The following is a 26,666-nucleotide window of genomic DNA, read 5'->3' on the forward strand; positions in this document are numbered from 1 at the left end:
AGACCACCAGTATCACATGATATGTTTTTTCCCCTTATTTCCAATGGCTGACAGCGTTCTTTTCCATTGCTGCCGTGCTCCATGCCCCTCTTTATGTCCACATGCACAGCAGGTGAGAAGCTGGCAATTTGGACACTAGAGCTCTCCCTGCACATTTGGCTCATGACACTTCTCATGAACCCATGTTCAGCAAACAAAATGGACTACAGCAAGTTCCATAGGTCAAGAAAAGCCATCCTCAGCTTTTTGGATAGGTCCAGTGATAATGATTTGCCGTTTGCTGTATGTGTTTAACATGTGATACATGGTGAAGCCACCACTGGACAGCCTTCAGCACAATGAGGAAAATAAAACTGGTTATGGGGATGAAATAGAAGAGAATGAGCAAGCAACAGAGCTTTAACACTGGCCTGTAGCCAGATACGCTCAACAGCAGCTCAGTGAAGAGCATTCAAGTGGAACAATCTCTAACAGTCATGGATAATATAGTGGTTGAAAGGATCCAGAAAAAGGAGGTTCTGAAAATTAAGTTCATTACAATAGAGAAGCAAACTGAATATAGATAGTACAGCCGAGATCTAAAAAAAGGGAACTAGAGGGTTAAGGAGACAATACATGAATAGATAAGTAGCTAGCATAACCAAAAAAAGACATTTGGGCGGAATTCTCCAAAACCCCCGCTGAGTCGGAGAATCGCTGGCGGGTCGCGCGAATCGCGCCACACCGCCCCGATGCCGGGACGCGATTCTCCGCAGAGCAGAGAATCGGCGCCACTGGGGCCGGCGTGGTTGGCGCGGCACCAGTCGGTGTATGCGCCGACTCTCCATCCCGGTTGGGCCGAGCCGCGGTCACCAAAAAGCCGAGTCCCGTTTGCGCCGTTCTAACGTTCTCTGTGCCGGCGGGACCTTGGCCTTGAAGGGTACGGGGAGGCCTGTGGGGGGGGGGAGGAAGTGTCCGACCCTGGGGGGGGCCACCGTAGTGGCCTGGCCAGCGATCGGGGCCCACCGATCGGCGGGCCGGCCTTTGTCGGGGAAGAAGGCCACTGCGCATGCGCTAGTTGCCGCTGGCCCAACTGCGCATGCGCGGACCCCGCGGCGCCAGGTTCAGGCCAGGATCGGCAGCTGGAGTGGCATGGGCCACTTCAGCGCCGTGCTAGCCTCCTGTGGATCGCAGACTGGGGTCCCGGAACAGGTGCCGATGCCGGAGTAAAACACTCCGTTTTTACGCTGGTGTCGGCATTTAGCCACCTGATGGGAGAATCCAAGAAGTGTTTATGAATTTGACTGATTGGTGATCAAAAAGGAAATCCTCTCATGGAGGCAGAGAACTAAATGAACACTTGCATCTGTCTTCAGTAGAGAAGACAATTCTTTGGATGTAGCAGTAAAGGAGGAGGTAGCAGTGATGTTGGATCGGAGAAATACAGATCAAGTGGAGGTACTTAAAAGGTTGGCAACCCTCAAAGTGCGAAAGTCACCCAGTTCAGACAGATGCATCCTACTTTACTGAGGGAGGTAAATTGAGAAGGCAGAGGCTCTGGCCACAAACGTTCCATTCTCTGATGGTTGGAGGAGAGCAAATGTTACTCCTGCTGCTTATAAAAGGGTGTGGGCTAAACCCGGCAACGACAGACAACCAGCTAAGCGGCGATGTTGGGGTATGTTTTAGAGACAATAACCAGGACAAAATGAATTGGCATGTGGGAAAGTATGCTCAAGGTGTTGATGTTCCCGATCTCCCACAAGTTAGCACAGGATTCTTTCACAATCCGATAATAGCAATGGTAAGGAGCATTAGCTAACTGGCAGCACAATGTCATGCCGAGTCTGTGAGTGAGAGCATTGAATAGAAATTCAAAAGGAAGGGGATTTACCTAACCCCTGCTGTGAGCGGCCTCCAGCCCTTCTACCCTCCAATATTGCATTCCCTCTCTTTGCCAATATTGATGGCAGCCTCTTCCATTGGCATCAGAATCTGCAGATAGGCAGAGGGCTGGATTCTCCGATTTTGAGGTGATGACTGCAGGAAGTGTCTAGTTCTACGATGAAGAAATCGGCGAGGCCCCAGCACTGACCCTCCGACCAGTGAGAGGCTAGCAGCCGCGCCACATGAAACACGCGGCCGGAGAATTGCCGGGTCTGTGCACAGCGACGACCTGCAGCGGTCGCGTTGTGCAACATGGCGCCGGCTGCAGGCGGACCTGACCTGCCAGATAGTGCCCCCCTGGACACCCCTCGGCCACTCCCCCCAGCCCTCACCGAAGCCCCCCCCCCGGCCAGCAGCACAGCTCTTCCCCGACTTTGGCGGCGCTGGACCCAGTCCGCAGCCGCCACGACGGATTCCCGAAAACTGAGAGCACACGTGCCCCATGCCATTGGGAACTCGGCCCATCGGCAGCGGAGCATCGGGGGAGGGCCTTCAAGTAATGTCCTGAGGCCGTCCCAACGGCATGCGATGTACTCCTCGACGATGCTATTTTGAGGCATTACTTATTATACATCATTGAAAGGTGCATGTTCTTCTTAAGAGGCTGCAATCTGCCTTTAAGTTGCGTACCCCTGTCCAATCCACTCGTCCAAATGGTGAGCTAGCTATATAGATTATGATTAGCATTGGTAGCTGACCAACTGCACTTAAAGTAGATCTAGTCACAAAAATGCCAAGAGCCCATGGCTAATCCCATTGGGAAAGTAAAGCAAGTGCCCACCTCCCATTTGAGCAATGCTGCACATCTAAATTGACTCCACTGGCTTGCACGTGAGCTTTGTCATGGTGTAAATGTTCACTTTCCCTGGAATAGTTTGTTAGTACCTTACTACTTCCACGTGTCATGTTATGGATTGATTGGATTTAAGTACATGATATCCCTCGGCTCTATTGGCTCCACCTCTATTCTTCATCACTTGGACCTCTGAAAGCAAATGCCCTCCTATTTGATGTGAGCGTCACGCTGGGATACTGCAGTGTAAAAATATAGGTTTGAGAGTACCAATTAAATCTCTTGCCTGGGCACAGTTGTGTTACTGAGATGCAGCATTGCCCAGATACAATGTCATCTCTACATTGTTCACTGACCACAATAAATGAAGCTTTGGTTATAATGCAAGCAATAAGCACAGGGTTCACTTCAGTGGAACCCAAATGCTGGTTAAATTTCAATTGTGAACAAAGAGCTCGCAGAACAGTTAATTGCCTGTTAACACGGAAAAGACTGGAAACTTTGCTAAAGAGTACAATGCTCACTAATTATCTTTCAGCCTCGCGGTCATTAGTAGCATTTAACTCAGTCAGATTGGACCTCGAAGCAACAGTGTGTTGAACAAGTGTTCAGTGAAATAGTTGAGTAAATTATTAAATATGTTGTGAAACAGATAGCTGCTGCAAGCCTGTTTCCGTCTGTAGTTAATGGATATACTAACTCGAGCAGAATCTTTCGTAACAATTGAGCTGTGCATTTCATAAAATCTGACTGAGCAACCTCGGCTCCTTGGGTGCCGATACTTTGAAGTGTTCCATCCAAGCACTGTGACTATTTAACCAGTTCAAACTTAAAGGCCCAGCGGAGCATTAACTGTTCAGTACAATGAATCAAGCTGTTCTGCCCCACTGTGGTTAATTTTCAACAATGCAGCACATTACATTTCACCCAATTAAAGAGGCTGGTGCATCTAATTGCTAATGTCAGTGAATGTTATTTCTTACATAGAACCCCTACAGCGCAGAAGGCCATTCGGTCCTCTGAAAGGGCACCAACCCAGGCCCAACACTGGTCTAGAAAATAAATCACACCTGAAATTAGATTGGAATGTTTATGGAGGTAGGAAATTGCGAACCATATAAATGCTATTTGATCTGTTCATTCAGAAATCAATTGCAATCTACTTGCTGTTGGACCCAACTGGCACTTAATGCAACGAGGGAGTTTTCCATTGTTTGAGGTGTTATGCCCTGAAGCACAGTCTTGGTGGTTACATACATAGAACATACTGTGCAGAAGGAGGCCATTCGGCCCATCGAGTCTGCTCCGACCCACTTAAGCCCTCACTTCCACCCTATCCCCGTAACCCAATAACCCCTCCTAACCTTTTTTGGTCACTATGGGCAATTTATCATGGCCAATCCATGTCTTTGGACTGTGGGAGGAAACCGGAGCACCCGGAGGAAACCCACGCAGATACGGGGAGTACGTGCAGACTCCGCAAAGACAGTGACCCAGCAGGGAATCAAACCTGGGACCCTGGCGCTGTGAAGCCACAGTGCTAATCACTTGTGCTACCGTGCTGTCCATTAGGTATGCAGCTAAATCCTGCAGGAAAAGTGGACACAGCAAGGGCCCATGAGCAACAAATGAACGCAATGACAAGTTAATGTATGTTTGGTGGTGTTTGTTTAGGAGGGAATGTTGTCTAAGGCACCAGGAACTGGCTGCCTTACAGCGCTGAGCATCTGGGTTCGATCTCGGCCCAGGTCACTGTCTGTGTGGAGTTTGCACATTCTCCCCTTGTCTGTGTCGGTCTCACCCCCACAACCCAAGATGTACAGGGTAACAGGGTAGGTGGATTGGCCGCGTTAAATTGCCCTTTAATTGAAAAAAAGTAATTGGGTACTCTAAATTTATAAAAAGAAAAAAAAAGGCACCAGGAATACTCCTTGCCCCTCACGTATTATAATGAGATCCCTGCCATCCACCCAAACTTGAGGGATGGGTAGAGAATGCCTCTGTTTAATATATTCTTCTAAAATAATGGGCTGGATTCTCCGGTTCCCAAGCCATGTGTGTCTCGGCAGTGCGCCATTTGCTGGCGGTGGGATTCTGTCTTCCCACCGCTTGTCAATTGGATTTTCCTTTGAAGCCACCCCACGCTGCCGGGAAACCCCTGGGCGTGGGTACACTGCCGGCGGGAAAAGAGAACCCCAACGGCCGGAGAATTCTTACCAATATCTCTGACAGTGCAAAAGTCCCCCACTACTGCATTTAGTGTTAGTTGAGTCCAACATTGAGTGGATTGTAATTAATTCATTTAATGAATGGACCAAACGACATTTACTTGATTCACATTTTCTTATCTTTGTAAACGTTCCTATCTCATTTCAGTCTATCCATCTAGTTGAAATCCAGGTCTAAGAAGTAAATGCTTTGAACGCAAACCCACATATGTGCACTTGGAGATTTTATTCAGATTGGTCTAATTGTTCTTTGTACTTTGGTAATGTGCAGTTGTTCTTTTCCATTACAGTTACATTGCATAAGATGCGGGATAGGTGTATTACAGTATGGATCCCAGTTAGTTTTCACTAACTATAGCAAATGACTGACTCTGTTGGAAAAGCAGACCTGAAGGAATAATAGCACTGAAAACAAATTAGAACAGAAATACGATCCTACATGTAATGTAAAGTTACATCAGGAAGAACACCATTAGACTGGAGACGCCAATGGAAATGCAATGTAATAAAGTTTACGGGTGGAATAATATGTGAAATCAACATTTCAGTCAATCATTCAACATTTCCACTTAGTGTCACAGAACAGAACATGAGCTGATATCTGAACCTACAAGAAGCCACCTAGAAACTAAAAATGTTGTTTCTCTGGTGTCACAATGTAAACGCACACATATACAAATACATCTATGTGCCTATATATGTGTGCCCACAAACAGTTTGGGCAGTCAAGTGATGAAGCTGGTTGCCAGTTTTGTAGAGTCCATCGTGGAAATGAGAATTTGATAGGTTCTAAAGCAAATAGGGCTGCACGGTAGCACAGTGTGTAGCACTGTTGCTTAACAGCGCCAGGGTCCCAGGTTCGATTCCCGGCTTGGGACACTGTCTGTGCGGAGTCTGTAAGTTCTCCCTGTATCTACATGGGTTTCCTCCGGATGCTCCGGTTTCCTCCCACAAGACCTGAAAGACGTGCTGTTAGATGAATTGGACATTCTGAATTCCCCCTTTGTGTACCCGAACAGGCGCTGGAATGTGGTGACTTGGGGTTTTTCACAGTAACTTCATTGCAGTGTTAATGTAAGTCTACCTGTGACAATAAAGATTATTATTATTATCTGTGGTGGGATCTGCCGGATAAACTCTGTTCCTCTCACCCCAACTCCCACCACTTCTCAAGGAGTGAGGATGAATATTAATCTCAGGGTGTATTTAAACCCAGTTAAAGTTTTTGCTGAAGTGAAAGGTTGTGAATATGTTGTTATTCAGGCCTTGCAACCATTTTAAATGCTAATTTTATGTGTCCTTAGATTTGACAGATATGATTCCAGGCCAAGATGTTAGAAAATGACTAGAGAAAAGCTGCCGCGTCCCGTCTATAAGTTACAGATGTCATTTGCTCATTTTACACATTTTGAAGGTAAGAAACTGAAAACATGAGGAATTGCAATACCAGCTGTGGTACAAAGCTCGACAGAGCAGGAATGTCCAAGACTCAATCTCCAGTCTGCATTCAGTTATGCGGTCATGGCAGTGCGTTTTGTTGTTGTGCATTTAGGATTAGGAAGGGGAAAATCAATATGGTCATATTTGAACAAGATCGCAGAGGGTGGTCAGCATTTGTCCAAAAATAAATCAGTGCCATAGGAAATAAAGGTGAAAATTGTGGCAAAACTGAGAAAATTGGGACAGAATCGAGAAAGGGAGGCAATAATAAAAATCCTTCATCACCCCATTATTTTCCTGGCTTGAAAAATCAAGATGTACAATCCGTTTGGGCAAAGGAAAGAAGGCATTGGTGAGAGTGGTTTATAGGCCCCTTATAGTAGCTAACTGTAGGGCAGAATATGAAATTAGAAATAAGAGACTTTTAAGAAAGGTACTGCAATAAATGTGGGCAATTTTGATCGTCATATGTATTGGATTCATCAAATTGGCATTGATAGCCTGGAGGATGACTTCATCAAGTGTATCAGAACAGTTCCTTCGAACGATGCATTCTGGAGCAAACCAGGGAACAGGCTATTTTAGACCTGATAATGTGTATTGAGAGAGGATCAATTAATGAACTCATTGTAAAGGATCCTGTAGGCAAGAGTGATCATAACATAATATAACTTTACATTCAATTTGAGGGTGACTTGCCTTCACATTAGAAGACACAAAAAAAATCCCCAAACACTAGAAAGTCAAGAGACAAAGGGAGCAAAGAAATGAAAGCGATTATGACCATTAAGAAAAAGTACTGGAAAAAAATAATAGGACTAAAGGCTGACAAATCCTCAGAACCTATTGGCCTGAAGAAGTGGCTAATGAGATATCAGATGCATTGGTTGTAATCTTTCAAAAATCCCTAGATTCCAACAAGCTCCCAATGGATTGAAAAAAATGCAGCTGTAACACCTCTGTTCAAGAAAGAGGCAGACAGAAAGCCAGAAACTATAGGCCAATTCGCCTAACTTTGGTCAATTGGAAAATACTAGCATCCACTATTAAGGCAGTAGTCGTAGATAATTTAGAAAATCACCCTCACCCTTGTGAATGGGCACAAATTTAGTAGGTGGAGTATAATGTGGGAAAATATCAGGTTGTCTACTTTGCCAGGAAGAATAGAAAAGCAGAATAATATTAAAATGGTATGAGATTGCAGAAAGCTGCAATACAGATGGAGCTGTGTGTCCTTGTACATGATTCAAAGTTGGCATGCAGGTACAGCAAGAAATTAGGAAGGCAAATGGAATGTTGGCCTTTATTTCAAGGAGGACTTGGGAAAAAGTACAACTGTACAGAGCATTGGTGATACTGCACCTAGAGCGGTGTCGAATTTTATAGAACACAGAACATAAAGTGCAGAAGGAGGCTATTCGGCGCATCGAGGCTGCACCGACCCACTTAAGCCCTTACTTCCACCCTATCCCCGTAACCCAATAACCCCATCTATCCTTTTTTTGGTCACTAAGGGCAATTTATCATAGCCAATCCACCTAACCTACACGTCTTTGGACTGTGGGAGGAAACCCACGCAGACACAGGGAGAACGTGCAGACTCCGCACAGACAGTGACCCAGCGGGGAATCGAACCTGGGACCCTGCCTCTGTGAAGCCACAGTGCTATCCACTTGTGCTAGAGTGCTTGTCTTCTTACTTTAGAAGGGATATGCTTGCATTGTAAATAATTCAGAAAATGATCACCAGGCTAATTCCTGGGATGAAGGGGTAGGCTTATCAGGAAAGGTTGAGAATATTGGGACTATACTTATTGGAGTTCAGAATAATGAGAGATGACCTTATTGAAACATATAATTTTCTGAGAAGGCTTGATAGGCTGGATCTTGAGAGGATGACCCATAACTTCCTTTCGGGTCCCGACTTAAGTTGCTGGTGAACCGCATATGCACACGCAACGACCTAAAGTGCGGATGCACAGGCATTCAACTGCTTTGAATAATTCAATTCATCTGCTGCACTGAACCCGCTGAATGAAAAATCCAGAGACAGCGCTAACTTGGTTGACTTTCCCCGATGTTAGGTAAGGTTTTACATTTTTTTATTTGCACTTAGGATCATCGAGCAGAGGCAGGAGATATCGGAGCCATTTATTGGTAGGTTTATGTTTTATATTATTAGTGTTTAGCATTTATAAATATGTTTAAAATGCAAATAAAGTAAAAGGAAGATATATTTTTATTTTTTAAACTTTGGTTTGTCCATTAAAAGGGTACTTTACTGTATAAAGTGAGTTCAGAGTCACACAAAGTGAAATAATTTTTTTAAAACTTCAGTTTCTCATAAGGGTGTTCATCCATTAAAGGAACTATAATGGGTAGAATGTGGTGATCACTCGCTAACGAGTATGATTGTCCACCTGAGGTACTCCATGTTACTAATTACGGGTTCTGTGGGTCCTTGTGCTGCTGATGAGCCTGATCACAGAACCGCATCTTCAATCACTTGGCAGGAGTTTTCAAAAGGTGGATCGGCCCTTGGATATTAAGTCACGGCTATTCCTTTCTCAGGCTCGTTATCTGGGCCTCCCCTTCCATCTTAAAGAATTGTGACCCTTCAATCAGAAGGTTCCACCAAGTAGGTTTCTTCTGAGCAAAGGTCTCCTAGGCATAGACATCTATGTTCCATTTCTTGAGGTAAGCCTTCAAGACATCTTTCAAGAGCTTTTTTTGACCTCCTCCTGTTCGGGATCCTTCCTTGAGCTGGGTGAAGAAGGTTCATTTTGGCAGACAGGATTCCGAGCATATTTGTAGTCCAGCGGAGTTGGTTTCAGATGATCATGGTCTCGATAACGGTGCTATTGACTCCTTCAAGGACAATACTGTTAGCACGCCTGTCCTTCTAGCTAATTCAGAGATAAAGTACATTTGGATTTTGCAATGTATTATAAGCTGTGTAGTGAAGAGTCTCCCTGATGTAATGTTCATTCTTACAAGTCTTGGTGATTACTTTAAAGGCTTTATCAAATTTTAATGCCTAAATTGACATATGCAAACCTCCTGTAAGCTAATGTGAACTATCTATCTGACAGGTATTGCAGAACCTAGTGCAAATTCAGAATCTGTAGTCAGGCTGCACCTCTGCTAGGGCATCACGCTTATAGCTTGGCTTCTTAAAATTCTTGAACTTCTTCTGAGGCTTTGACATAGGTGCAGGGATCATGAGAAGAGTCAGGCATCATCTCTGTCTGGCGAGGAAGCAAATCAATTATCCACCCCTAAGAGTGTATAGACAAAGGGATTTCAGAGATGTGTGCCATCATCTTCAGCAGCTGCTGCTTTTGGGCTTTAACTTTGTAACATTAACAATTGATATGTGAAATTCCTCCCATCCCTTCCCCCTCTTTCCTCCCGCCCTCCCCTTCCCTCCCTTCTCCACCTTCCCTTCCTCCCCTCCCCCTTATAAATAGACAGAACCATGTATTATGTGGAAAAATATATTTTATTGACTGTTGTATTTAAGTGAGAAAATATATTTTATACAAGGAATTGGTAAACCTTGAGGTATTTTTAAATTATTGTTCAGCTGATAAAGTTAAATGTGAAGTAAATGTTAACCGGTTTCAAAGTTTTGTATTTATAAAACTATTTTTGTTAATAAATGTTTTCCATTAAATTTTACAAGCTTCTACAAATGTCTTACTGAAAGATCAAATCATGACATTTAATTATGACAAATCTAAATGAATAAAATAATTGAAGTAAACAACAAAATAACACAGTGGAACAGTGGTTTGCACTGCTGCCTCACAACACCAGGGATCCGTGTTCAATTCGGACCTTGGGTGATTGTGTGGTGCTTGCACATTCTCCTCATGTCTGCATGGGTTTCCTAGAACCATTGAATAGAACCATGGAATTCCTACGGTGCAGAAGGAGGCCATTCGGCCTAGTAGGTGCGCTGCCAACCCTCTGAAAGAATACCCTACATAGGCCCACTCCCCTGTCCTATCTCCGGAACCTAACCTGAACATCCCTGGACACTAAAGGCCAACTTAGCACGGCAAATCCACCTAACCTGCACATCTTTGGACTGTGGGAGAAAACCGGAGCACCCGGAGGAAACCCATGCAGACATGGGGAGACATGTAAACTCCACACAGTCACCGAAGGCCAGAATTGAACCCGGCTCCCTGGTGCTGTGAGGAAGTTGTGCTAACTACTGTGCCACCATGCTGCCGCTGTTTCCTCCAGGTGCTTCAGTTTCCTCCCACAGTCCAAAGATGTGCAGGAGAGATGGATTAGCCTTGATAAATTGAACCTTATGGTCCAAAGTTTAGGTGGGGTTATGGGGATAGGGCATGGGCTGGGTAGAGTGCTCTTTCATAGAATTTACAGAATTATCATAGAATTTACAGTGCCGAAGGAGGCCATTCGGCCCATCAAGTCTGCACCGGCCCTTGGAAAGAGCACCCCACACCTCCACCCTATCTCCTTTATCCCCGTAACCCAGTAACTTTACCCAACCTTTTTTGAACACTAAGGGCAATTTAGAATGTTGAATCCGCCTAACCCGCACATCTTTGGACTGTGGGAGGAAACCGGAGCACCCGGAGGAAACCCACGCACACACGGGGAGAACGTGCAGACTCAGCACAGACAGTGACCCAAGCCGGGAATCGAACCTGGGACCCTGGAGCTGTGAAGCAACTGTGCTAACCACTGTGCTACCGTGCTGCCCTAAATTGAATTCAAATTTCACCATTTGCCATGGTGGGATTCGAACCCGGGATCTCTGGGTTACTAGCCCAGTGACAATATCACTACGCCACTGCCTCCCCTTTCGGAGCGTCTGTGCAGACTCGATGAGCCGAATGGCTTTCTTCTGCACTGTAGTGATTCTATAGACACAAATCAAAAAAATATCAGATGTTATCAGGGCAGCACGGTAGCACAAGTGGCTAGCACTGTGGCTTCACAGCGCCAGGGTCCCAGGTTTGATTCCCCGCTGGGTCACTGTCTGTGCGGAGTCTGCAACTTCTCCCCGTGTCTGCGTGGGTTTCCTCCGGGTGCTCCGGTTTCCTCCCACGGTCCAAAGACGTGCAGGTTAGGTGGATTGGCCATGCTAAATTGCCCTAAGTGTCCAAAAAGGTTAGGAGGGGTTATTGGGTTACGGGGATAGGGTGGAAGTGAGGGCTTAAGTGGGTTGGTGCAGACTCGATGGGCCGAATGGCCTCCTTCTGCACTGTATGTTCCATGTTACAAGGACAGTGTCAGCAAAAAGCCCTGAGGCGCTTTAAAAATCTTATGACCATAATCTAAATTAAAACGTACAATCATTTTAAATCATGCCACATGTAAAGTTATATAATATAATGCAGATTTAAATGTTTTCACAGATTTAAAACAAATAACTAAACAAATGTCGACTTATAAATAATGACCTTGAATCATTTAAAAAAATTAAAAATTACTTTAATAGAACCAATAACAACAGCAATGCCTGTATAAAAGAAAGAGTAAAAACAAACTGTTAAAAAAACTTCTACATGCCTTCAAAATGCTTCATAAATATGTCACCTGTTGTTTTCAATGTAAATCTGCAGTTTAAATGGCTGCCCTCAATGGCGTTCCCAACCTGGCCCCATCACAAGGAGACAGGGCTGCACTGCTCCTGCACAGCTCTGGAGCTTGCACAGACTGTTGCGCTGGAGGCCCAAGGCCGCGGAATGGAGAGGAAGGTTCTGCGCGATATCAGAACGCGGGTAAATACACTTTTTTCCATTTCAGAATCAGCGGCCCGTGGGCTCCTGTCGTGAGCCGGAAGTTACGGGTCAATGTTTCCCCATGTGGGGGAATCTACAACTAGGGGGCACAGTTTCAAAATAAGGGGGCTCCAATTCAAGTTTGAGATGAGGTAGAATTTATTCTCTTCGAGGATCGTTCATCTTTGAAATTCTCTTCCTCAGAGAGCAGTGGGGGCTGAGTCATTGAATATTTTTAAGGTTGAGTTGGACAGATTTTGATCAGCAAGGGGTTATGAGAGGAAGGGAGGGGCAGAGAGGAAAGTGGGGCGAAGGCCTAAATGATTTTGGCCGTGATCTTATTTAAAGGTTTGAATGGGCTGAATGGCCTAAACCAGCTCCTATTTCTTATAATCTTTTAACTGTGTTAGTCTATTAAGTCTATTAAGTGGTGCATTTGTGAAGGTGGAAGTGGGGCAGAGTGAGCACATCCTCGATTGAAAGATTATTGTTCAGCTAATGTTTTCAAACAATTCCTATCCTTCACTGCGCTTTCCTAATTAAGTATACAATTAAAGCTGAGTGGCTATGTGTATGTGTGCGTTAGTGACTGGGAAACACTCAAGATCTTCTGATGATTTAATAAACCACAATAATAAAGCTGGAGTGCTTTTTAAATTCAATAAAACATTTGAGTGTATCTGATGGACTACAACATTGTCCCATTCATTTTATAAATATATATCTTATACCACTGTTGTCATGTTTGTCTGATGTGACATTAGTGATGTATGGATACCATTTGAATTCCAAGACTGAATTGCACTCACTGTCGATGCTGCCTTACTATCTGTAAAATATATGGATGGTTTTGACAGAATGAAAACTGCACAAGTGTTCAAAAAAAGCACTGAATAATATGGAATGCAGACTCCATTTGAATGTCCTTATTGTGAAATAATACTTAGAAATGAATCATTGTAAGGTATAATTAGAAAATCCATTTTCAAATAAATCTAGTTTATGTTAATAAAATTTCCTTCATTTAGAAGGTGCAGTGCAGTTATTTATCTATATTTTTATCCATCCAGCATGGTTTGGAACTTAACCTAGATATTTGAAAGACGAAGGTCAGCCTTTTCCCCTTTCTTGTGACTTTAATGAGTCCTGAGTTACGTGAGGTTCTAATGTCCTCAACCCATCTTCCAGCTGAAATCAGTCATTCTCACTCAAAGAGACCACAATGGCAGCTGGCTTGGGCCAATGGAATGTATTACTTTGGTGTCATGTTAATGAGGGCTCCATAGTACAACACGCTACACCAGTAACAATCTCTTGTGACCATGAAAACATGTCTGATCTATGCTAAACCTCATGCAATTTAATAAAGTAATCAATTTTTACGATTTTTGCAGGTAGAATTGCAATATGTCACTTTTTCGCGAAAAGATTAACTTTCTATTTTTAAGGGATTTATTAAATAATGTGAATTTTCAAAAACAACGTAAAGAAAATTCCACCCTGAAACGTTTGATGCATTTTTGAGTGTAGCTTGTAATTTTCCTTTGCTTAGTGTAAGGTATGCTCCTACATGCTGCTTTGAAGTGGTTGGGATAGAAGAATGGGGCAAGGAGAGGATTCCGGAAGCTAAAATGAGATAAAGGCATGCCACATTTCACTATTCCAATCTGGGAGAAGATGACAACTGTGATCATGATGCCAACGCAGCAGGTTTCAAAAATTATTGGGTTTGGTTTGATGGCACAGGGAATTGCTGACGTTCATCTGTGTAAACATCAGTTGAGGATTGACTGCTTCAAATTTGGTCCTGATGTCCCCAGGAGCCAACTGTTTACAGGCAGGGACTGCACACCTAGATGGTTGAGCACAAAATCAAAGTTAAGGTACTGAGTGGGAATTTAATTATCAGATGTAACATGCTTCATTTGAGATGTTATACCAAGCCCCTACTGCCTCCTCAGCTGGACATTAAAGATCTCATGGCATTGTTTAGAAGCAGATTGAGCATTGATGTTCTGCATGGTGCCCTGGCCAATATGTAGCCCCCAGCCAACATTACTAAAACACTTTGGCCAGAATTCTCCGGCCGTTAGGATTCTCTGTTCCCTCTGGCAGCACATTCCCATCTGTGGGCTTCCCGGGTGGCGTGGGGTATCTTCAATGGGAAAGCCCATTGACAAGCGATGGGAATAGACGATCTCGCTGCCAGCGGATGGTGCACCGCCGAGAAACACGCGGCTGGGGGTCGGAGATGTATATTCGTTATCATATTGCTGGTGGCGAGTCCATGCTGCCTGCAAATTGGTTTCCGTATTTCATAAATTACAACAGTGACTGCACCAAAAGTATTTGATTGGTTATAAAAGACTTTGAGATATCCCTACGCTGTGAATAACTTTATATAAAAGCAAGCTTTTTGTTCTTTCTACAGGGAAAAAGATAGTTAGGCAAAGCATTAGAGGGTGGAGCTGTACCTCAGTGAGGAATTAATCTCTTCATTAGAGGAAGAGTACTTGAAAAGATAGATGCACATACGCATTACATACTTTAAAATGAGATACATGTTTTATATGCATGGTAAAGCATAAAGTTTATGGTCGAGTCATCCTAGCATAAGAGAGAAACTAAGTGCAATCTGAGGCAAAATCATTCCAAAACAAATAAAAATTGACATTTAGTAGTTTTGTATATCGCGAGGTGGAACATTAAACTATTTCTGCTAAATTTTGCATTGTGAACGTGAGAGCTCGTTCGACTCCCCAAAATCCCTGAAAAACAGAGCACCAAGCTAACAAAAGCTCAGCTAACTGAATGAGCAACTCTTAGTTGAGCGGCCACTAGTTACTGTCTAAATCCGTAGGTTTAAAAAAATATATATATAATGCAAATTCTAAAAGACACTGTAACAATCATTCAGGAAAATACTAAGCTGTTGTTAATGGATGGGAAGTGGTGTCATATAAACAGTCAGGCAGGCTTCAAAGGACCAGATTATTTTTCAAATGATGTCCTAAGTGTTTTGATTTCCACCATTAGCTGAGGAGAGGACAAGTGGAACTCTGAGAGGGTTGAAACTGAAGTGCAAGGTGGTGGAATCTGATTGATCTGCATTCCACAGAAGGTCACAGCTGATACAGTCAGTCAATCCATTCAGCATGTTTTACAGTCCTCAGGGGTATAAAGGTAACATAATCTAATTAGATGTAAAGAAATTTAGGAATAACAAGACAAATGCTGGATATACTCAGTAGACCTAGCAGCACCTGCAGAAAGAAAAACAGCGTTCACTTTGCAGATTGATGACCGTTCATTGTTTTTAAAAAAAATTATTTTGTAATTAAGCATAGCAACATTCAGAGGCAACGCATAAAATCTGGTTGGGCACATCTCCTGTTAAACTGTCTACAGGGATTAAGTTAACAGCAAAGGCTGTTAAAGAGGACACGATAAATGGGTTTAAGTGACAAATCCTGAATGCAAGAAGGGATTGCGCAAGACAAATGAGTGATTCATTATAAAGGGATGGACTTGCAGGAGCTACTTGTCTTTTCCTGCTCTTATAGTTCAGCGATTATTGTGAAACAAAATCATCCAACTTGAGAGACATTTTTTGATCTTTTATCAGCTAGCAACATAGGAATTAGGAACAGAAGTAGGCAATTCAGCCCTTAGAGCCCGCTCCGCCATTCAATCAGATCATGGCTGATCTTTCCTTCTTGAAGCCATTTAATGATTCAGACTCCACCGCACAAAGGGGTAGCGAGTTCCACAAATTCACCATCCTCTGCAAGTATTTCTTCCTCATCTCAGTTCTAAATCTACCACCTCTCTTATATCTGTGACCTCTTCATCTAGAGCTACACAATAGATGAATGGTCGCTTTGTTCAGGCTTTCTGTGCTGCTTACTCATCCAATATATATGCGGTATCCAATTGTCTTAATGTAAGTTCAAGGTAGTAATCAACGTGTAGCATCAAAGCAGAAAACACCGGAAAGGATCAACTGATCAGACAGCATCTATGGAGCAAGGGACAATTAATCCTGCTCACTCCATACTCTTTTTAAAAAAAATTTAGAATACCCAATTCATTTTTCTAATTCCTGGGCAATTTAGAGTGGCCAATCCACCTACCTTGCACATCTTTGGGTTGTGGGGGAGAAACCCAAGCAAACACGGGGAAAATGTGCAAACTCCACACGACAGTGACCCAGGGCCGGGATCAAACCTGGGACCTTGGTGCCTTGAGGCAGCTGTGCTAACCACTGCACTATTGTGCTGCCCTTTCGCTCCATACTCTGACCTGCTAAGCCTTTCCTCCATTTTCTGTATTTATTTCAAATTTTCAGCAGCTGCAGGATTTTGCCCTAAAGAAAAATAAAACAGTTTATGTAACTTCTTATCCACAATTGCAGCTGGTGGCCAGACGGTTACTGGCTTCTATCCCTTATCATTGCCAACTTACTCATAGCATACATAAATTACATATTTTTTAAAATGGCAATGGTGACTGTTCAAGCTCTTCAAAATATGATGTTGACCTTCTTCCTGAAGGGCTGCAGGTCGATGGAGTGGAGGTGCCCCACCCTGCAGTTAGCTGGGGTGTTCCAGAAGTCTGAGCCGGCCACGAAGGAATCGGTCGACAGGGTTAATGCTTCGAGTCCATATGACCTGTCAACAGCATTCTGTGAGTCATGCGGACTCGAAACATTAACTCTGCTTCTCTCTCCACAGAGGCTGCTTGGCATGCTTAGTTTATCCAGCATGTTCAGATTTTATTTCAGATTTCCAGCTTCTGCAGTATTTTGTTTTTATTAAGGATTCATTCAAGGTTGGGAATGGAATGCGTGTTGGAGAGGAATTTGGAAGAGATGCTGTTCCCTATGCAAATTCGGAAATTGGGTAGTGCCAGTGTTCCTGGCGTGAGTAAATATAAACAACAGACCCGAGTATCAATGGCCATGTGCATACTAAGCGTAGTAACTCGCCGAATAACACAGAACATTCTGGAAATACTCAACAGATCTAGCAGCGTCTGAGGCATAGAATCATAGAATTTACAGTGCAGAAGGTCATTTGGCCCATCGAGTCTGCATCGGCTCTTGGAAAGAGCACCCTACCCAAGCCCACACCTCCACCCTATCCCCATAATCCAGTAACCCCACCCAACACTAAGGGCAATTTTGGACACTAAGGGCAATTTAGCATGGCCAATCCACCTAACCTGCACATTTTTGGACTGTGGCAGGAAACCGGAGCACCCGGAGGAAACCCACGCGCACATGGGGAGAACGTGCAGACTCCGCACAGACAGTGACCCAAGCCGGGAATCGAACCTGGGACCCTGGAGCTGTGAAGCAATTGTGCTAACCACTATGCTACCATGCTGTCCTGGCAGCATAGTGGTTAGCACTGCTGCCTCACAGCACCAGGGGCCCAGGTTCAATTCCTACCTTTGGTTACTGTCTGTGTGGAGTTTGCAAGTTCTCCCCATGTCTGCGTGGGTTTCCTCCGGGCACAAAGATGTGCAGGCTAGGTGGGGTTACGGGGATAGGCCAGGGGAGTGGGTCTCGGTACGCTACACATTTGGGGGGTCGATGCCGACTCGATGGGCCGAATGGCTTCCTTCTGCACTGCAGGGAGTCTACGGTAGAACAATCCCACCTCAGGTTGTGGCCATTCATCAGAGGACTAGCCAAATCTGTCAGATGTTGGGGTGCACTGAAGAGAGGTAGAAATATGGAAACAATTTGAAATATTTCAGGGAGCTCGACAACTAAAATCGTGGTTTGCTTTTGCAGCAAATCTTTTCTCTCGGTCATTTCACAATCGAATCATTCGGATTTGTCTCATACATTCCTACGCAACAGGCTTAACAGCGTCTTAAATTTCCCTATGTGCACACGTAGCTGGTTAAGCGTATTGCTGTTCCGAGTTATACAGTGAAAGTGTATTAATATACACGTGTCCATCCCTCCAGCTAGACTTTCTCCCAGACTCGTCTCCAAACCACATTTCTGGCGTTGTGGTATTAACGCTGTCCATTCTAACCTGGTTAAGCGTATTGCTGTTCCGAGTTATACAGTGAAAGTGTATTAATATACACTTGTCCATCCCTCCAGCTAGACTTCCTCCCAGACTCGTCTCCAAACCACATTTCTGGCGTTGTGGTATTAACGCTGTCCATTCTAACCTATAATAGTTTCATGGCAAGCACCGAGTCTATCCTGTCCAGTAGCACCAGGTCTTGAGCCCCTCTCTCGCCTGGACAAACATACTAAAGGTCATTAGGAGGTGAAAGACAAGGAAATTGACTACATTACTTCAGCGATGGGCTGGCTGCCCTTGACAAGTGTTACTGTGCTTACCTTAGGAAGTCGATACAAAATGTATCCATAAGTGACATTCTACTTCTGCATTTAGCGTCATAAGCGCACACCAGCGTTTAATAAATGTCATCCAAGAAATATCCAGGGGACAAGATTTCAGTGACCAGTTCCTGCACCGGAGTGTGACAATTTGGGACTTTAATACATCTGCTGATTTTTAAAAAAACATTCACGGGATGTGGGCTGAGGGCAACATTTATTGTCCATCCCTACTTGCCCTTGAGAAGGTTATGGTGAGCTGTCTTCTTAAACACATGCACTCCATGTGGAGTAGGTGCACCAACAGTACTGTTAGGGAGGGAGATCCAGGATTTGGACCCTGTGACAATGAAGGGTCGGCAGATCTAGTTCCAAGTCAGGATGGTGAGTGACTTGGAGGGGAACTTCCAGGTGCTGGTGTTCCCAGGGTTTCTTACAAAATATCCAGTCGCAGTGTTGACTTGAAGAGGATGATTTAGAGCCTTGTAGAGTATTTCAGAGGATTTGTGTTCACACTGTATACCAAATAACAACAATGTTCTGATTTGCAACTGCAACATTGAGAGGGTCAGCAAGACACAAAATGTTGAAGTCTGAACTGCCGGATCAGCAGATTCTTGGAAAGCTGGGAAGAGGGGGGCGGGGGCTGCTTTGCAAAACGATACCTGCTTCAAAAGGATCCGTCATACACTAATACATCTGCACTTTTTACCTTTATTCGGTATAGATATCTCGGATATCCGCAACTAGTCCCCGATGATATCTTTCTCCCTGACCGCATACCCGCCTTCCTCATATTGTAATCAGTGATTACCTAATGGTCAAACAACTCATTCCAATGGACTAAAATGGACTTGCATCGAAATGTCCACCTCGATCTCCCGAATTGCAACGTTTCAACTGTACAGCGTGGGGTCTGGGTTGTATAGGTCACTTACACCTTGCTCTCGCCCAACGAGTTATCAGACAGCTGCCTGCGTAAACATATCTGCCCACACACCTTTGTTACAACATGTTGTTACTTACACTTTGAATATAGAACACATGATTAAACATCACGCCGTAATACATTGGAGTTGTCTCTCAGTGACCTGGACATTGTGTCAAATCTGCACATTTCAACTCACAGGATGTTCCACAGAGAAAAGGCTTCGGGCAACTCCCCCACTAAAGCTGTATTGTACACTCACTCACTCATTCTCACACTCACTCACACACTCACTCACTCATTCATTCATTCACACTCACTCATTCACTCACTCACTCACATACACTCATTCACTCATTCATTCACTCACTCACACTCACTCATTCATTCACTCTCTCACTCATTCATTCACTCACTCACTCACACACACTCTCATTCACTCATACACATACACTCATTCGCGCACAGATCTGTCGTAACGCACATTTAAAGAGATGCCTTTCGGAGGAACCTTTCATTAGAGGCTCTCAATCCAGAGGTTGTTGCTGACGATCTTGTTTTCAATATGCCAGCTCACTGTGCACGGGGAGGGGATGACGGATCCAACCAGCCAACCAGGGACAAGCTGGAAGAGATCATTTGGATGTAAAAGCTGCGAGATCCAGCCCAGAGGCACAGCCCTGGTCCTGAAGTCAGTCATTGCGTTTGCCAACGCTCAGGCAGTGGGGATGTAATCCAGGGTCCCAGAGCAGCGCCTACACTGAAATCTAACGCCGCGCACTAGGTCAGAATCCCGGATACAGAAAGCAACCTCGGTATTAAGAGGCAGCACAATGGGATTTGTGCGGTTCCTTTTGCTTTTTGCTGCGGTAAGTGATACTTATTTGATATTTTAAACTGCTTATTCTGATTCTACAGAGCTCCTGTCTCCAATATAACCTGGGGGCGATTATAGTGTGTGCGTGGGGGGATCTAACCAACCAGCGAATAAAATCCACCATTCCCAGCCACCCTTACCTGCGGTCACCCGGCTGCGTATGAATCCTGCAGTGTGATGGGCAGCGGCTTTAAAGAGAACATTATCCCCTCCCTTATCCAGCAGCTCATTTTAGCCGGAGTTCCCAGATGGCAGGTAGAAACATGTGAAAATGGGCCGAAATCTTCTGAGTGCAGAGAGCGAGTGTGTGTGTGTGTGTGTGTGTGCACTCTTTAAAACGGGCTTTCCTCTCTGACCACTAGAGACTGTGCAGTCACATCAGGGACAAGGAGAGCCCGGTGGATCTGGGAGAGGGAAGGGAATCCAGCAAGCCCCCTTCTCTCAACTCACTGGATCCCACTTCAGATTTGACCGAGATGATTGAATGATCCCGGGTCGGGTCGGGTTCCGGCCAAAAATTTCTAATTTGGTCTCGAATTGAAAAGGTGGCCAACTGCTTTCATTGGATCGACTGCCAGCATCACTGGTTAAACAGATTTCACCCAGACCCCCCCCAATCTCCCAGTACAGAAAACACTCAGCGTTGGGAAAGTTGTTAGGGAGCGATCGATTTCCTTTCCAACCGACATTCCTGCTTTTCGATAGGATTGAAAAGACATTTATCTCATTTACTTTGCTCCCCTCTTAACCCCCCCCCCCCCCCCCCCCAGGCTGATTCGAACCTAGTCGACTCTCGAGATTGTTCCGCAATTTGTAAATTACTGCTTAAAATTGTTCCTAAATCTTGGGATGGGGAAGGTTCTGCAGAGTCAGTACAATATACCCAGTGCTAACCTGACTGTCTGGGGTGGAGGGGGGGGGGGGGGGGTGTTGGAGGAGACACAACTGGAACCATCTCTCCCCACAGGAGAATCTCCAGAAAGACGTGTGATTGTCAGTCTGACTGCTCCACTCACTAGTCCTGGGCTTGCATTTTGAAACGAATGACAATGTTTCTCTTTTCTCCTTCAAGGACATTGGTGCAGGAGTGAGTGTGGAGCACTGGGGAAGGCGGGGGGGGGGGGGGGGGGACTTGAAGGACCGAGGAAATAGTTTTCCTCTTGTTGGAAGCAATTTTAACTCAAGCCAACTGCGCCGCTTTAAACATTGTAAACAAAAACAACCTCCCACACAAGGGGCGAAATTCTCCCCCAACGGCGGGATGCCCGCCGACTGGCGCCAAAGCTGGCGCAAATCAGACGGGCATCGCGCCGGCAAAAAGGTGCGGAAGTCTCCGCATCTTTGGCGGCCTAGCCCCAACATTGAGGGGCTAGGCCGACGCCGGAGGGATTTCCGCCCCGCCAGCTGGCGGAAATGGCGTTTGTTGCCCCGCCAGCTGGCGCGGAAATGCGGCGCATGCGCGGGAGCGTCAGCGGCCGCTGTCAGTTTCTCCGCGCATGCGCGGGAGCGTCAGCGGCCGCCGAAAGTTTCCCGCGCATGCGCAGTGGGGAGAGTCTCTTCCGCCTCCGCCATGGTGGAGGCCGTAGCGGAGGCGGAAGGGAAAGAGTGCCCCCACGGCACAGGCCCGCCCGCGGATCGGTGGGCCCCGATCGCGGGCCAGGCCACCGTGGGGGCACCCCCCGGGGTCAGATCGCCCCGCGCCCCCCCCCAGGACCCCGGAGCCCGCCCACGCCGCCTGGTCCCGCCGGTAAATACCAGGTTTGATTTACGCCGGCGGGACAGGCAGTTTCTGGGCGGGACTTCGGCCCATCCGGGCCGGAGAATCCAGCGGGGGGTCCCGCCAACCGGCGCGGCTGGATTCCCGCCCCCGCCCAATCTCCGGGAGCGGAGACTTCGGCGGGGGCGGGGGCGGGATTCACGGCGGCCAACGGCCATTCTCCGACCCGGCGGGGGGTCGGAGAATGACGCCCAAGAAGTGTCACCTCGCTGGTCAAGGTGGCCTGGAGTTCAAACTCTGCAATTAGCTTAAGGTGTGGGGGGCGGGGGGGGTCCAAACTAAAATATATCCGGCGTCTACTCTTAGTGGCGTGGTTTAGTTCACATCAAATGAAATTGACGTCCGGGTAAAGGGCACGAACGAATAGTTTATTAAACCATCAATATAAGCGGCATCAAGAGATCCAAGTAAAGGATGGACAGCAAACTGTAGAAAAACTAAAATAAGCAATGCTGAAATATTCGAGCTGCAGGGAAAAGCGGGAGGGATTCTGTGCCAGATTCCTGCCTCAAACAGCAAGACATTACCAATTGCGATGTTTTAAAAAAAAACCTTTATGATTATCTTCTCATTTAGTATCAGATCATGAAAAATTTCCAGGGAGGCAAAATTGCGTTTGACTCTCCTTGCAAATGCAAGCAGCCCCTTCCTCCAGACGAAATACATCCATTCGTTCATTGATCTTGCCAGCAAGGGGCACAATAGCAAATGACCTCCCGTTTAAAGATCTTTTTGAAAGTTGCAGACAAACTGCGAGAGACATCGAAATGCTCTTTCAGAGAGAGAGAGAGGGGAATAGGATAACAGTTTCTAAATCGGCATTCCCGTCCTTTGGAGGCACATGTCCGTGAATGAAGTGAACACCACTACAGGCAGAGCACCCAATAATCTCATCAACTCTCTGGAGGTAATTCCTTCCTGCAGCTAATCCTCGAATTGGGTTGGGGAAAAAATGGGACGAACGTTCACGATTCTCACACTAGGTGGCCAAAGCCAGGAGTTATATTTTTCCACAGAGACGGTTTGCAGACTAGAACGATTTACCACAACTGGGTTTTGAGACAAACTCGATTCAAAGGGGGAATTGAATACATTCTTGGAAAGGAAGAGTATAAAAGGAGGCAGGGTGCAGAGTGAAATTGGATTAGAACCGATAGTTGCAGTTCGGGATCTAGGGCGACTTGCGGAAAAGAGTCAATTGTGTGATTTATAGCTACCCCAGCTGGCGGCCAGCGATTAAAACTGATAAGGATGTACCGGGAAAGTGTAGATCTGGAAGATTCATTTTTAAGTTGCCTTGCTTTTTGTTGGTCGGCTTGTAAACGATTGAAGCCAGACTTCTCGCTCTCCGGATTGTGTGTCTAATCGCTCAATTGTTTGAGTCTGCCATCGCCTCCTTTTAATTTATAATTTATTAAATTATCTTGCACACTTTTCACCTCATGTTGCCGATTTGAAGTGAGATTTTCGGTTCAGAAATCAAAACCCGCACACGACAGCCACGCCATGTTAGCTCAACAATACACTGCATTAGAACAATTATGTACTTCTAGCTGATCCGTTGTCCCGTAAAACATGTCAATGCCATTTATTAAGAGCTTCCCGTTCACCAGGGAGGCGTCAGGTCAATGCATATCCAACAACCTGCTACGAAAACGCTGCTCACATCCGAACAGCTGTTGCAAACTGAACCACGCGGCTGAGACAATCCACAACACTCTAAAACATGGCATGTTAACACTACTACTCGCAGTGCCAGTGATCCGAGATCACTGTGTGGAGTTTGTACATTATCCCGGGTCCACGTGAGTTTCCTCCGAGTGCTCAGGTTTCCTCCTACAGTCCAAAGATGGGGTTAGGTGGATTGGCTATGATAAATTACCCCATGGTGCATAGGATTATGATATGGGGTTATGGGGCTGGGGTGCTGAGCATGGGTAGAGTGATCATTCGAAGGGTCTGTGCAGACTCGACAGGCTGAATCGCCTCGTTCTGCACTGTAGGGATTCTATGAATCAACAGCATACTAAATTTAAAAAAAAACAATATTCTTAAAATAAGTCAATTCACCTTGCTTACCAATGTTAATGGTCTTGTTAAAATAAAATCCAGGATTCAGACCCGTATTTTTGCCAAAAACTAATGAGTTCTTCCTTGGGCTACACTATATATGTGCACCAACTTTCACTGAAACCTATCCATTCGTTTTTGTGATAAATCTATTTACAGACTAACAAGCATGGGAGAAAATGCCCCTTTGCCCATCTTCTGTGGCAGAGGCAATGAGCTGAGTGCAATGGTGTTGCAGCAGTACAGTAAGGTATCAAGAAAAGCATTTCCGATTAGATGTAATCGTGAGAATCTGATCTAAGCTCAAAGATGCTGAGTAGGGCTGGGAAGGTGGTGAACTAACAGTCAGATGCACTGGTAACAAGGACTGGAGGATAGACCAGGAAAAATGCTTTAAAAATTGTAGGGTGCTCAGTTCCTAGTGCACAAATGGTAGCACCAATCTGGGAAAATTAAAGGTGACTGTTCTAATGACTCATTAAAATCAATTTCAAAATTGTAAATATTCAAAATCATCAACTGATAAGAACGGCAGCACGGTAGCATAGTGGTTAGCACAATTTCTTCACAGCTCCAGGGTCCCAGGTTCGATTCCCGGCTTGAATAACTGTCTGTGCGGAGTCTGCACGCTCTCTCCATGTGTGCGTGGGTTTCCTCCGGGTGCTCTGGTTTCCTCCCACAGTCCAAAGATGTGCAGGTTAGGTGGATTGGTCATGCTAAAATTGCCCTTAGTGTCCAAAATTGCCCTCAGTGTTGGGTGGGGTTACTGGGTTATGGGGATAGCGTGGAGGTGTGGGATTGGGTAGGGTGCTCTTTCAAAGAGCTGGTGCAGACTTGATGGGCTGAATGGCCTCCTTCTGCACTGTAAATTCTATGATTCTATAAGTATCATTTGATTTATGTGTTTACACTGTTCTCATCACCTCAGCGTGGTCTCTGCGTTTTGCATTAGGGAAATCAAATTGTACGCACAGCTGAACAAGCGGAAACAACCTCACTAGTGTTTATTGTAACTACATTAACAGTGAATCAGATCTGACCCCTAATAGCAACCCTTTCAACTAAATGTCATGGTGCGACAGTATATTTAGCTAATGTTGTGCTAAGAAGATTGATTCCACTCAGATATGTTCAGAGATAGACCGAGTAAGTTTGATAACTGATCTCGATGAGAGGAAGGTCATGAAAACAATTGAAAAAACAGCTACCCCCTCCTTTTAGCTGCTGACTGAGGTAAATTCCTTAAAGTGAGATATAAACGGACACCATCTCTTGTGAAACCCTTCCTCATTCCCTCTGAAGCTACATTTAACCTTCTCTAGGCTTAGGAACTCCATTAAGTCTCCCAGCCTTATTGAGGCACAGGGTGGAGCAACTGACCTTGAAATCAATAGGATCCACCTCCTTGCCACCAGCGAGGTAAAGGCTAAGACGTCTGACCCTGCTCCTGTCTGGAGCTCCAGCAAGTCCGACACCCCAAACATAGCCCCAGGGGACTAAGTTCTAGGTCCAACTGCAACACTGTCGACATGGTGTTAAAGAAGGTGCCTCAGCTTTAGGCATGACCAAAACGTGTGCACATGATTGGCTGACCCCTCCCGCACCTTTCACAAATGTCCTCAACATCTTTGAACGGGCGACTCATTCTCGACCTCGTCAAATGTGTTCTGTAAACTACCTTCAGTTGATGAATTGCTTTCGGGTTGAGGGAGGGATTGTAAAATGTTAGTTAAATATGTGTAATGTAAATTATGTAAAAAATGTTGAAAAAGCTAATGAAAATATTTATTTAAAAAACCGGGCGGGATTCTCCCCTACCCAGCGGGATGGAGTGGCATGAACCACTCTGGCGTTGGGCCGCCCAAAAGGTGCGCCCCGGAGTGGTTGGCGCCCCGCCGGCCGGCGGGAAAAGGTCTTGGCGATACGCCAACCGCCGCCGAAGGGCCTCCGCCGGCCGGCACGAGTCGCCGTATGCGCGCGCGGGAGTACCAGCGTGTGCTGGCGCCATCCCCGCGCATGCGCAGAGGGATTTGCATCCGCACCGGGAATGGCGGAGGACCACAGCCTCTGGTGTGGAACAATAGAGTGCCCCCACGGCCCGCGGATCGGTGGGCCCCGACTGCGGGCCAGGCCACCGTGGGGGCACCTCCTGGGGCCAGATCCCCCCGCGACCCCCCAGGAACCCTGGAGCACACCTGTGCCACCAGGTCCCGCCGGTAAGGGACCTACTCTAATTTACGCCAGCGGGACAGGCAAAGAACGGGCGGGACTTCGGCCCACCGCGGGCCGGAGAATTCGGACAGCCACGGTGCCCATTGAGTCGCGCCGGACCCCGCCATTTTCCGAGGCGGGCGGCGCTACTCACGCCGGGGCAATTTTTGGGGGGCAGGAGAATTAGGAGGACGGCGGGGGTGGGATTCACGCGACCCCCGGCGATTCTCCCACCCGGCGGGGTGTCGGAGAATCCCACCCCACAACTCCACAGACCTAACAAAA

At 45.8% G+C, this 26,666-nt stretch overlaps 1 protein-coding gene across 1 annotated transcript in view; it reads left to right on the forward strand.

The window, feature by feature from the left end:
- The first annotated feature begins 20,022 nt into the window (after positions 1-20,022).
- LOC140398422 (tumor necrosis factor receptor superfamily member 16-like) overlaps positions 20,023-26,666 on the forward strand; it is a 206,262-nt gene continuing 199,618 nt past the window's right edge. The window contains exon 1 of the mRNA XM_072487093.1: positions 20,023-20,315. Coding sequence (XP_072343194.1) covers positions 20,280-20,315 — 36 coding nt within the window. The 5' untranslated portion in view covers positions 20,023-20,279. The remainder of the gene's footprint in view (positions 20,316-26,666) is intronic.

The sequence above is a fragment of the Scyliorhinus torazame genome, chromosome 21, assembly GCF_047496885.1.
Source record: "Scyliorhinus torazame isolate Kashiwa2021f chromosome 21, sScyTor2.1, whole genome shotgun sequence".
NCBI classification, from domain to species: Eukaryota; Metazoa; Chordata; class Chondrichthyes; order Carcharhiniformes; family Scyliorhinidae; genus Scyliorhinus; species Scyliorhinus torazame.